The sequence below is a fragment of the Vulpes vulpes genome, chromosome 7 (genome assembly GCF_048418805.1).
Source record: "Vulpes vulpes isolate BD-2025 chromosome 7, VulVul3, whole genome shotgun sequence".
Lineage (NCBI taxonomy): Eukaryota > Metazoa > Chordata > Mammalia > Carnivora > Canidae > Vulpes > Vulpes vulpes.
In genome coordinates, this window is record NC_132786.1 from 5,653,919 (window position 1) to 5,666,306 (window position 12,388).

General features: G+C 40.3%; 1 protein-coding gene across 2 annotated transcripts in view; it reads left to right on the forward strand.

The window, feature by feature from the left end:
* The window catches only part of TPK1 (thiamin pyrophosphokinase 1), a 319,383-nt gene that overhangs the window by 223,585 nt on the left and 83,410 nt on the right, over nucleotides 1–12,388 (forward strand). For both annotated transcript variants that reach the window (XM_072762803.1, XM_026018334.2), the window contains one exon: nucleotides 5,756–5,867. In XM_072762803.1, coding sequence (XP_072618904.1) covers nucleotides 5,756–5,867 — 112 coding nt within the window. The remainder of the gene's footprint in view (nucleotides 1–5,755; nucleotides 5,868–12,388) is intronic.

Consider the following 12,388-nt stretch of genomic DNA (forward strand, 5'->3'; position numbering starts at 1 on the left):
CTTGTGAAGCAAAATAAAAGTAAAGATACAAGTCTTCTAGCCCTGATACTTTACAGCTACAAATTCACTGGGGAGACCATTTCTCTTGCGAGTACTTTCTGTCACACGAGCAGTCTTGTGAAAATACACCATCACAGAGGTCTGTGTTCGCGTGAGAGAGGTAGTCTCTTTTGGCAAATACAGTATAGATACCTCCATCTACCCCCATCCCCACCCCCGTGCTTGCTTTCCTGCAAGCTATTTAATTTCCTACAGTGTTTGTTGATAAATTTTTTAAGTACCTGGACAAACAAATGAAAAATGAGCTACCAGAGCTTGTCCTTGTGTTTAATCAGCATACAGTGGTATTTCATTCATACTGGGTCTGTGTGCCAGGAACCTTAGCTGCAGTTAGCCACAGGGTGTAAGTACAGCATTAACAGCAATTTGATGAATGGTCATCCACTTTATAACTAGCATGGGCACCTCCTTCCTGAATCTTCTGCACTAAATACAATGTTCTTCTTCTGTTCGGTTGCTTTGTGAATGATCTTGTTAAACTACTGTGTATTTTGTGAGATCCACACAAAGATATCTTGGCATTAAACTTGGCATAGTTATTGTATTTAATGATTCAGAGATGTAAACAAAATTCAGATGGCTCATTGTTTGATGTGTTTGCAAAAGCTAAATCTAGGATGAACTTTATGTTTTCTCTCAGTGGAATCTTAGTCATTTGCAAAGAGGAAGCATAATATAAGTAAAGTGACACTGATTTCTAATCCTTTCTTTATGTATCTGTTGGTATATGTTCTGCTCTTGGTTGACATTAGTCTAGCGAAAGTGATCTCCCGATGCTGACTGCCTATAACTTGCTCATAAGTATGGATTTCCAGCACAGATGCCAAGCAATAGCTCTGCTACCTTTCACTAAATTACAATTTCATACTGGATTGCAGTTGTTAATATGTTTAAAAATAACCATGATTGGAAAAGCAAACCATCTGATCGATTTTTGTCCCATCTTTACTATATAGAACTGCCTTTGACTTCAAAGAGTTATCTTAGCTCCAAACAGGGGACGGAACAGGAACTTGTGCTGTGATTCATGAGAGTAGATGGAAGTCAATGATTAGTTCATGTGCCTCTCGTCTCCAGTAATGGCATAAATCTTTAGGGAAGTTCTTTAATGTCAGGCTGTATGCTTGCCTATGTCAAATCACATATAGGCTAGCATATATTATGAATCGGGAAATCTGAGAATGAACAAAAATTCCTTTTGTTCATTTTTTAAAGATGTCACACAGACGACTGAAGATATAGGAGTAAAGCATAATAATGCTCTCTTTTAACCATACGAAGCTAAATCTGCATATTTATGAACACAAAGACCATTCACGTATGGCTAAACATCTTTTTGGAACAAGAGAAAAAATATTAATTGACTGCAGGCTAAAACCTGTCTGTGACTTTTCAAGTCTACAAACTAGTTTATTCCCAGATTAAACATTTCAAGGTGTGTTGAATGTTAACATAATGAGGGAGGCAATGAATATATAGCAAGCCTAGAAAAGAAAGCTTACCACTGTGTCATTTAAATCAGTGGATTTTATAACAGCATCCTCTCCCTGGGATAATAAAACTTAACATGTATATGTGCTGTTTCCTTTGCATTATATGATACAAGTTGAAAAATCTTCTCTTAGGGAGTTAATGTCCACCCGTTGAGAAACCGTTCCTTACTTCCTTAAGCATTCTTTTTTTTTTTCTTTTTAATTTAAAATTCCAGTATCGTGAACACAGTATTATATTAGTTTCAGGTGTACAATGGAGTGATTCAGCACTTCCATACATCACCTAGTGCTCATCACAAGTGCCCTCCTTCATCCACATCACCTATTTCATACACACCCCCACCCCCCACAATGCCTCGCACATCCAGCTCCTCCACCATTCTCTACAGAAGTTAGCGGGAACACCAAACATACGAATGTGCTCAGCTGACCACAACCAAACCCTAACGCAGACCACAAACAATGAAAAGATCAGGGTTAACTATAACACACCGAAAGTAAGACAGCCCAACGACACACAGATCCCTCTTTGATAAGGAATGAAGAAGTCACAGTCTCTAACTGTGAGCCTCATTGTCAAAGACGTGGTTACCCAAGACAGGGCTAGAGCCATCTGGGCCAGATGAGCATCCCTGCCCTTCTGATGCTGTCTGCCACCCAGTGCTCACGAGGCTGTGGGTGACCTGTAACCCCCTGGGATGCTGTGCTTTCTGATGGGCACCCTGGGAAGATGGGCCTTATCAGGCCATGACCCACCAACATGAAAAGCCACCACTGCTTTCTATCCCTTTGCCGCTAAAACCAAGGTACTATGAAGAAAATCAGAATTTCTACAATACTCCCTTTCATTGTGAAGGAGGCTTTCAGAATTTGTTAAGGTGTGTTATGTTTGGCACCTTATGGATGATAATTTGTGTTATCTTTAGCATCTGTACCTTCAGAGAGAGTTATTTCTGTAAGGGAGAATGGTAGGGAGAAACAATACTCAAACTCGCCTGGCAAAGCTAGTCCATGTAAATCAATTTAGGAGGAAATTCTGTATGAAGAAATTAAGGCAGCTGATGATTTAAACAAAACTGCCTGGTTTTAGGTGGGGGAAACAGCATAAGTTGTAATGGCTGCTGAGAAACAGCTGCACAATTCCCTCTGGGCTGTACCGTTCATCTGGCTGGAATAGGTTTCACACCCACCATCCCACCGCTGCCAGTCCCAGTAAGGGACAAGAAACTGAAAGGTCATGGAGATACTTTTTTTTTTTTTAATTAATAAACTATTTTTAGAACAGTTTTGGGTTTACAGGAAATTGAGCAGATTAGACAGGAAGCTTCCGTACGTCCCCTCTCCTGCTCACAGTCTCCCCTCTTATCTCGCATCGGTGTGGTGCTTGTGTTACAGATGATGAACCAATATTGTATATTATTTTCAAAAGCCCATAATTTATGTTAGGGTTCACTCCTGGTGTCACAGATTCTGTGGGTCTTGACAAATGTAGTATAAGGACATGTGTTTGTCATCCTCGGGTCACACGGAATAGCATCACTGCCCTGACAACCTCCTATGCCCCCCACCCCACCCCGTCCTGCCCTACCTGCAGGGCACAGTCAGTAGGTGTCCTGACTCTGCGTCATGGCTTTGCACCTGTGTACCCTCCTTCATGGACCTGAGTTCTGCTTCCGTCCCTGGCCCACCCTCTGCCCCCCTCTCCTCTGCACCTGACCGGGTCTCTGGTCAGTGTCTTTCCTACTTCTCTGTGCTTCACCTTCCTTGCAGTGGTCACAGTCTGCCTGTAGACAGCTGCAGGAGGGACGTCTCTGATGCTGGCGCAGAGGTTTATGAATGAGGAGTGTGACCAGAGGAAGGCCGGAGCTATTTCAAGTCTCCCTCCTCTGTCCCTTTTCTGCTTCTTAGGCATGATACCCACATTACCCATTACTCAGGTCAGACCAGATTTTTCAATCCTGCCCTTTAAAAATCTACCACTTTATTTTTTTAAAAAAGATTTTATTTATTTATTCATGAGAGACACACAGAGAGAGAGAGGGAGAGAGAGACAGAGACAGAGACAGAGACACAGGCATGGGGAGAAGCAGGCCCCATGCAGGGAGCGCGACATGGGACTTGATCCTGGGTCTCCAGGATCACACCCTGGGACGAAGGTGGTACTAAACCGCTGAGCCACCCGGGCTGCCCAAAAATCTACCACTTTCGGCACTATTTATTGACTCTTACAACGTAACCTGATGAGAAGATGAGGGCCACTTACTTTCTTCCACTCTTCCTTATTTGTACCTTCTGACAGTTACTGCTTTTACTCTGAATATCTAAAACATTCCCATTGCTATAATAATAGTTCCTATGCTTTTGCTCTAAACTGACCTAAAACAAAATGACAAAGATCAGTTTTCAAAAACAATATTAGTTTTCATTTCACTCCTGAGTTTTTTCCATTGCTGTATCCCAATTTTCCTCTTTCTTGAATTATTGTTTAGAATTATTACAATATTTTCCCTATTTTTTTTCTTCACAAGAGTCTTAAGAATTTCTGTCCTATATTGCTTTATATCTAAAAAGCATACTGTTCTTTTTTATAAGATTTCAGTGTTGAGTGAGTGATGTTGCTTTGTTCATGGCACATTATCATCCCTGGTCCAGGCAAGAATCCTTATTGATTGATCCATTTGCCTCCTTTTTATCCCTAAACCACATTCTCATTCTCCTTACTTTTCCCATAGGCAGACATGTTAGTGTGTACATATACACACACACATATATATTTAAATTTTTTATATATATTTAAATTTTGTTATTAGAAGTATCTTGTTGAGTTTGTATTTTTTTGAATTTATACAGATGGGGTCTGTAATCTATCCTAATTCTGTTTCTTATGGGGCATTGTTTTACAATGCATTATATTTTCAGTCCATCCACATTTCTCTGAGTGCATCTAACCCATTGCTTGGTGTATGTCTGCATTTGATACCCATGTTTTTTCCAGTGATGGGCATCAAGTACAAATATATTTTATGTTTTCTTTAAACATTCATTGTGTTTGAATATATTTAAGCCGTCTTAATTGAATATATGCCTTCTGGTTGAATGTTCAAATAAAAATACATATTTGTGAGTTGTATAGGTAGTAAAGACCTACATGAACTTGTGTTAAGTTTCAAGAACTGATAAATAATTTAGAGAATTGTTTTTCTAATAAAAGCAATCCTTTGACTAAAGACAAAGCTACTTGTACTGTAAGGTCTTATATAGAGGAGAGTAAGTTCTCAGAGCCTGTAACAGAGTATGAAGTACAGAGTTGAAATAAAATGCTGTAGAAGGAGGTATAAGTACCTTACTCTGGTAATGTGTCATATATCCAACTTTTAAATAATATTTTATTAAAATAAAGAATACCATATACTAAGGATAATGAATAGAATAGAAACGTAAAGTCATTACTTTGCAGAAGAAGAGGAATTTCCAAGTGTTCTATTTAAAAGCAATCATTGTAGCCTTGATTAAACATTACATTTAACTTTAACCTTCTTATAAACTGAAAACTTGAAAACATAGTAAATTATATCAGCTTTCCTAATCCAGATGGAGGAAGCATACTCATTCCTCAAGGTAGATACCATTTCCTGGTAGAAATACTTCTCACTGAGCATCCCCTAGAGTAACCATGGGTATAGGAATCAGGCTAAATGTTATTAGCAAGATTAACATTGAATTCTGAAAGCTAGAAGCCCAAGTCTGAGGTAAAGTAGAGATTTTACTTAGGAAGCAGTGTTTTATTTACACTCGAGCAAGTATTTGATTAAAACCCTAGAATTATCATAGAGTGCTACATCGTTAGCATGCGGAATCCGTTTAGTCTTAGAATTGGCAAGTATAGGTAGAAATCCTGATTCTGCCCCCTTGTTATCTGTATGGTCCTGGACACATTTAATCTCTACAAACTTCAATTTTCTCATATGTAAAAGTATTAACTAGTAATAAACTACCTTCTAAAATTGTGGCTAAGATTAAATCAGGTGAAAGTTCCTGGGATTCTTCATCATGTACCACTTAAATTTGTTGTTAGGATTAAGTATGATGAGCTGTGTGTGGTTCTGGGATGGTACCTGGTGCATACGACCAGGTCTTCAGGGCACACTGACATCCTGTCCTTTCTCTTCACTATGCTAATGATCATTCCTTCTCTACTTCAGGGGAAGCACAAAATGCATGTAGACACTGGAATGGAAGGTGATTGGTGTGGCCTTATTCCCGTTGGACAGTCTTGTGATCATGTTACGACAACAGGCCTAAAGTGGAACCTCAGTAAGTAAAACCCTTGCACAAAGGGTGGTTTTCTTTTTTTATTTCTTTTTTAAAGTGTGTGTGTGTGTGTGTGTGTGTGTGTGTGTGTGTCTGGTATATACCTAGCAGTGAGCCTGTTGGATCACAGGTAGGTCTGTGTTAAACCTTTCGTTGAACTGCCGGGCTATCTTCCAAAGCAGCTGCACCATTTCATATTCCTACCAGCGATGTGTGAGGTCTCCAGTTTCTCCCACAGCCTCACCAACACTTGTTACTATCTTTTTATTTTGTTTTTACACATCTTAGTGGATATGCCATCATATCTCACTGTGGTTTTATTTGCTTTTTCCCTGATGACTAATGATGTCAAACGCCTTTTCATGTCTCATGGGTCATCTGTTTATTTTCGTTGGTGTAGTGTCTTCAGATCTTTTGCTCATATTTTTTTTTATTTAAAGATTTTATTTATTTATTCATGAGAGACACACGCAGAGAGAGAGAGAGAGAGAGAGGCAGAGACACAGTCAGGGGGAGAAGCAGGCTCCATGTGTAACAGAGTATGAAATACAGAGTTTTTCTCCAGGATCACGCCCTGGGTTGAAGGCAGTTCGTAAACCACTGAGCCACCTGGGCTGCCCTTTTTGCTCATATTTTAATTGCATTATTTCCCTTTTAAGGTTGAGTTGTAAGATTTCCTTATACATTCCAGAAAGTCCTTTATCAGATACATCACTTGAAAATACTGTCTCAAAGTCTTTAACTTCTATCATTTTCTGAGATTTAGTTCACTAAATTTATTAATTTAGTTTTGATGAAGTCTGATTTTCCTCTTATGGATTGTACTTCTGGTGTTGAATCTAAGAATTCTTTGTCCAGTCTTTTTCATGATTTTGTGTTCTTGAAGCCTACTTTACTTTTCAGAGAAGTAGCTATTCTAACTAAAGTAGCAAGTTCTTTTCATAGTCAAACCTCTGAGATTTTATAAGATTAGCTGCTTTTACTAAGTTTTAAAATGTTTCCCAGTACTTATTAACTGTAATAGGTCCTAGTTGTACTAAAACTGTCTGATTTGAAAGGAACAGAAAATGAGTGGATCTTTTCATGAAATAAGTGCTGATTCCAAAATAAACCATGAGGCTTGTGAAATAGGTCAACTCTAGTCTCTTTAAAAATAGTAGTAATTTAATCAAAGAGCTTTGTGGATGTCAAAGGGATTGTCTCCTGATTGACCAGTTACCTCTAAGGTTGTAAAAAACTAAAATATGGAATCTTGTCATTCTTTTTTAACATGTAAAACTCTTAGGTTCCCACGAGGAAATAAATATTTCAAGAAGTAAATAATTTGAAGATAAAAAGATATTTTAAGAGACTTTTCTATGAGCCACTGCTGCAACAATTAGGAAAAACTAGAGATATTTTGAGGCAAATGTCTAGAGAGCTCATCAGAATTTGAAAGGACAGTGAGACAGATCCACTTCGGTGCACAGAAATATATGACAGGCTTTGAAGCTGTTTAGCTGAAGCTGACATGAGCTCCCATTAGAAACTTTTTATGCAAACATTTCCAACCTAAAACAAATGTACTCTTTTAGATTTCCATTCATTCCCAGGACCCAGTCTAGACACTGGTGAAGTCCTTCTGGAACCAGCAATGACCTCACTCTTCAGGGCTGGCACCAAGTTAGGAGGAGTACTGAGCAGGGAGGACGGTTGGCAGTCCAGCCAGTGGCTCCACTTCCTTTATCTCACGGTGATGGGACAGAGTCAGAGGATTATACAGGATCCACTAGGGCTCTCCAGAACATCTTCTGATTCCCTGTGTCCTACAGTAATGGGTATGTCCTAATTCCATGTAATGAAGCTGACTCTGGGAAGGGGGCCTCGGGCATGCCATGGCATTTAATCTTACTCTCCGTGATAATTTTTAGTCCTGCAGAAATACTCTGTACTATTACTTATTTATATATTTACAGATTGCTTTGACTTTGCAACAATAATTTTTTTCCTCCAAAATTTTATGTACAATGTATAAATAGCCACTTAATGCAGTATGCAGGGCAAGAAAACGAGACAAACTGTTTCAGCAATTCTCTGTGGTCAAAGTGCTAACTAATGGGGTCTTGTGATAGGTAATATTACATCATTAAAAAGTAGTAATAACAGCTGGGAAATGATGCAATGTCAACTTGAAGAACAGTGTCTAGATATCTTTCATGGAGAGGGCAGGGGCCCTACTTAACTCACTGTCATTGTGAAAGCAGAGACCTCGGTCAATGTCAACCTGTCAGGCACACTATGAAGTGACAGGATGGCCCAGGAAGGAGAAAGAAGGCGCAGTAACTCAGGTGCTGCTCACCTCTTAGGTCAAGGAAAACCTGCAAGTGCTCCTAAGGAAACCCATCAGTTTCCCTCAGGGATGTGAGGGTGATCTGGCTGTGACACCATCACCCATTGATCACCAGGGCTGATCTTGGCTGCTCTGGCTGGCTAGGCAAGTGTCCCCTTCCACTCTCCCCACTATTCCTTGTGCATCGCTCCCAAGGCTGTGCCCTGGATCGTAGAGGACAACCTTCCCTGATAGAGGAAAATCGTTCTTTGATCAAGGGTATACGAGTAGCTGGACACCCCTGCTAGAACCTCCAGACAAGCACTCAGGGTCCATGTATAGGAAAACATAGGGTAGTCAAGCTTCCAAGACACCAGACACATCCATATGAGGTGTTGTGTGTGGCAGTCTGCCTTTCTTTAAAAAAAAAAAAATATTCCCGCAGGGGGTCCAAGGGCTGGCTGTGTCCCAGTCATTACCCACTCTAAAACATGATGCCCCAAGTTCTGAAGCTAATCTGATTTCCCTGTTTCAATCTGCTGTATCTCTCATTACATTCTGTCTCTAAAAAGGTGCCTTTGTACCCATCACCCAGAGTGAAACTTTACATGTATGACAATAATTTACTTCATAGCCGTATGCTGTGAACATTCTGTGACATGTGTCTGGTACCAGGGTTTCTCTGGGCCGTGTACACTTGGGAGTAAAATAGCTGCATCATAGACAAGAGCACCTTCCCCTTTACTAGGTGTGCCATATTGCTCTGATGGTGGGTATGCCATTGTACGCTCACCCAGGAGAACGCAGGAGCTCCCATGCTCTGCATCCTCACGCGATTCTTGGTATTGTCAGATCTCCTCATTTTTGCCGCTGTGATGCATGTCAGTGATATTTTGTCATGGTCTCTGGTTACCACTGAGGAAAGCATTTTTTGTAGTTATTAACCATGCCGCTTTCTTCTTCTGTGGATCACTTTCTTTTGCCCTTTTAGCTATTGGACTATTTGGTTTTCCCTTATTATTAGAAGTACTTCAGTCCAGGGATCCCTGGGTGGCTCAGCGGTTTAGCGCCGCCTTCAGCCCAGGGCGTGATCCTGGAGATCCGGGGATCAAGTCCCACATCAGGCTCCCTGCATTGAGCCTGCTTCTCCCTCTGCCTGTGTCTCTGCCTCTCTCTCTGTGTCTCTCATGAATAAATAAATAAAATCTTTTTTTAAAAAAAGAAAAGAAGTACTTCAGTCCCAATTATCTTCTTCTTGGCTGTACTTTGCCTGTTCAGTTGAAATGCAGTTGTTTACTGCATTTCTGTATGTGTTGAGGTTAGTAAGTTAAAGGCAGTCAAATGTATCAATCTTTTTCTTGGGGATTTGTAGTTTTTGTCTAAAGTCATCTTTCTATTCCCCACAGTCATAAAGACATTCTCACATTGTAGTTTTACGTCTTATTTTTAGGTCTTTTCTTGCACCTGAAATTGATTTTTGTGTATGATATGAGCTAGAGACCTGATTTTGTTTTCCATTACCGATAACCAGTTGCCCTAGCACCATTTATCATACTTTCTCCAACCATAAGTCTTCACATTCAGGGGGATGTTTCTTGAATTTCTAGTCTGTTCTCTTGGCTTACACACTTCTTTCTGTACTGATCCCACACTGCCTTGATTACAGTAGCTTTATAATACTGAAATATGGCCAACTGGAGTCTCCCAACTTTGTGGAGAGAATTTCGTGGTTATTCCTGGCTTTTCAATCTTTATAAATGTTAGCATTAACTTGATGAGTGTCAGGTACACAATTCCATTGTAAGGTTTATTGGAATTATTTTTCATTTCCAGATTATTTGGAAGAATACAACAATTGAGGAAGAAAATTCCTGTGTGATTGAGTCTTCTGTAAACATAATATCTCTCTCCATTTACTTAAAACTTTTTCATTGCTTTCAATAATTTAAAAATTTTGTCCATAAGATCCTGCACATCTTATATAAGATTTATTTCTAGCAACCCTATATTTTGTATCGATACTATAAATTACACCTTTTAAAAATTTCCATTTTGGGATCCCTGGGTGGCGCAGTGGTTTAGCGCCTGCCTTTGGCCCGTTGCGCGATCCTGGAGACCCGGGATCAAATCCCACATCGGGCTCCCGGTGCATGGCCTGCTTCTCCCTCTGCCTATGTCTCTGCCTCTCTCTCTGTGTGTGACTATCATAAATAAATAAAAATTCTTTAAAAAAAAATTTCCATTTTCTGAGCTCCTTGGTAGTATATAGATAGACATAAATTTGATTTTATATATTATATCAGTATATTGCTGAATGCTTTTATTGTTTCTAGAGGAGGGGAGGGACAGAGGGAGTGGGAGAGAGAGAATCTGAAGCAGGATCCATATCCAGTGAGGAGCCCCATGTGGGGCTCCATCTCATGACCCTGAGATCATGACCTGAGCCAAAATGAAGAGTCAGATGTTTAACTGGCTGAGCCACCCAGGCATCTCACTTTTATAATAAATTTTTTTTTTATAATAAATTTTTTATAATAAATTTTTTTATTTTTTATAATAAAAATCACATCCTAAAAAATGTGAGTATAGATTCATGTGGGTTTTCTATTTTTGATGGTCGTATTTTTGATGGTGATCAAGTTTTGCATTTGGTCAGGCCTAACTGAAACAGGAGCCTTAAAAAGCCTATTTCTTTGTTCCTCATGTAATATGACAGAGGTCAGTGGTTACAGGGCATGGCTTCTATGCGTCCTCAGCCTTTGCCTCAAAATCCCAAGATGTTGCAACTCCAGCTACTCAGGTCCCACTTCAGCATCAGGAGAAAGGAAAGAGCAGAATGGGAAGTGAGAGAGGAGAGTGCCCATGGCAGGAAAACAAGGCTTCAGGGTTCCACCGTTTCCAGAAGTCCTTCCTGCCTCCACCCTTTTTTGCCTCAGTGGCTTGGACTATCGAACAGCCACCCTTGCTGCGTAAGAGGCTGAGACGTGCAGTTTTGTGTCTAAAGACATGGACATCCCCAGTGACAGGTGCTGTTGGGAGGAAGAGGAGAATGAGTAGGAGTCTGCTCTTCTGTCAAGAAGTGTCTTTTCTTTGTCCACCATCTTGATGAACAGTTTAGCTACACAAACAAACAAAATCTTACCTTCCCTTCTTGTCTTGTTGCTGTTGAAGAATCTGCAGTTAAGCAAACCGATTCTTACACATTTCTAACCTGTCATTAACCCTGTCCTTTAGACCTCATGTTTTTCTTGCATGTCCTACATGTGTACTACCACATGCGTAAGTGTAACCTTTTTTTTTAAATAAATTTATTTTTTATTGGTGTTCAATTTACCAACGTACAGAATAACACCCAGTGCTCATCCCGTCAAGTGCCCCCCTCAGTGCCCGCCACCCACTGACCCCCACCCCCTGCCCTCCTCCCCTTCCACCACCCCTAGTTCGTTTCCCAGAGTTAGGAGTCTTTATGTTCTGTCTCCCTTTCTGATATTTCCCACATATTTCTTCTCCCTTCCCTTATACTCCCTTTTACTATTATTTATATTCCCCAAATGAATGAGAACATACACTGTTTGTCCTTATTTCACTCAGCATAATACCCTCCAGTTCCATCCACATTGAAGCAAATGGTGGGTATTTGTCATTTCTAATGGCTGAGGAATATTCCATTGTACACATAGACCACAGCTTCTTTATCCATTCATCTTTCGGTGGACACCGAGGCTCCTTCCACAGTTTGGCTATTGTGGACATTGCTGCTATAAACATCGGGGTGCAGGTGTCCCGGCGTTTCATTGCATCTGTATCTTTGGGGTAAATCCCCAGCAGTGCAATTGCTGGGTCATAGGGCAGGTCTATTTTTAACTCTTTGAGGAACCTCCACACAGTTTTCCAGAGTGGTTGCACCAGTTCACATTCCCACCAGCAGTGTAAGAGGGTTCCCTTTTCTCCACATCCTCTCCAACATTTGTTGTTTCCTGCCTTGTTAATGTTCCCCATTCTCACTGGTGTGAGGTGGGATCTCATTGTGGCTTTGATTTGTATTTCCCTGATGGCTAGTGATGTGGAGCATTTTCTCATGTGCATGTTGGCCATGTCTATGTCTTCCTCTGTGAGATTTCTCTTCATGTCAAGTGTAACCTTTCTTTCATTCTAGATGATTCTTTCACTCTGATAAGTGGTACAGTTTATCACTTGTGCGAATTCCTCAGATAAG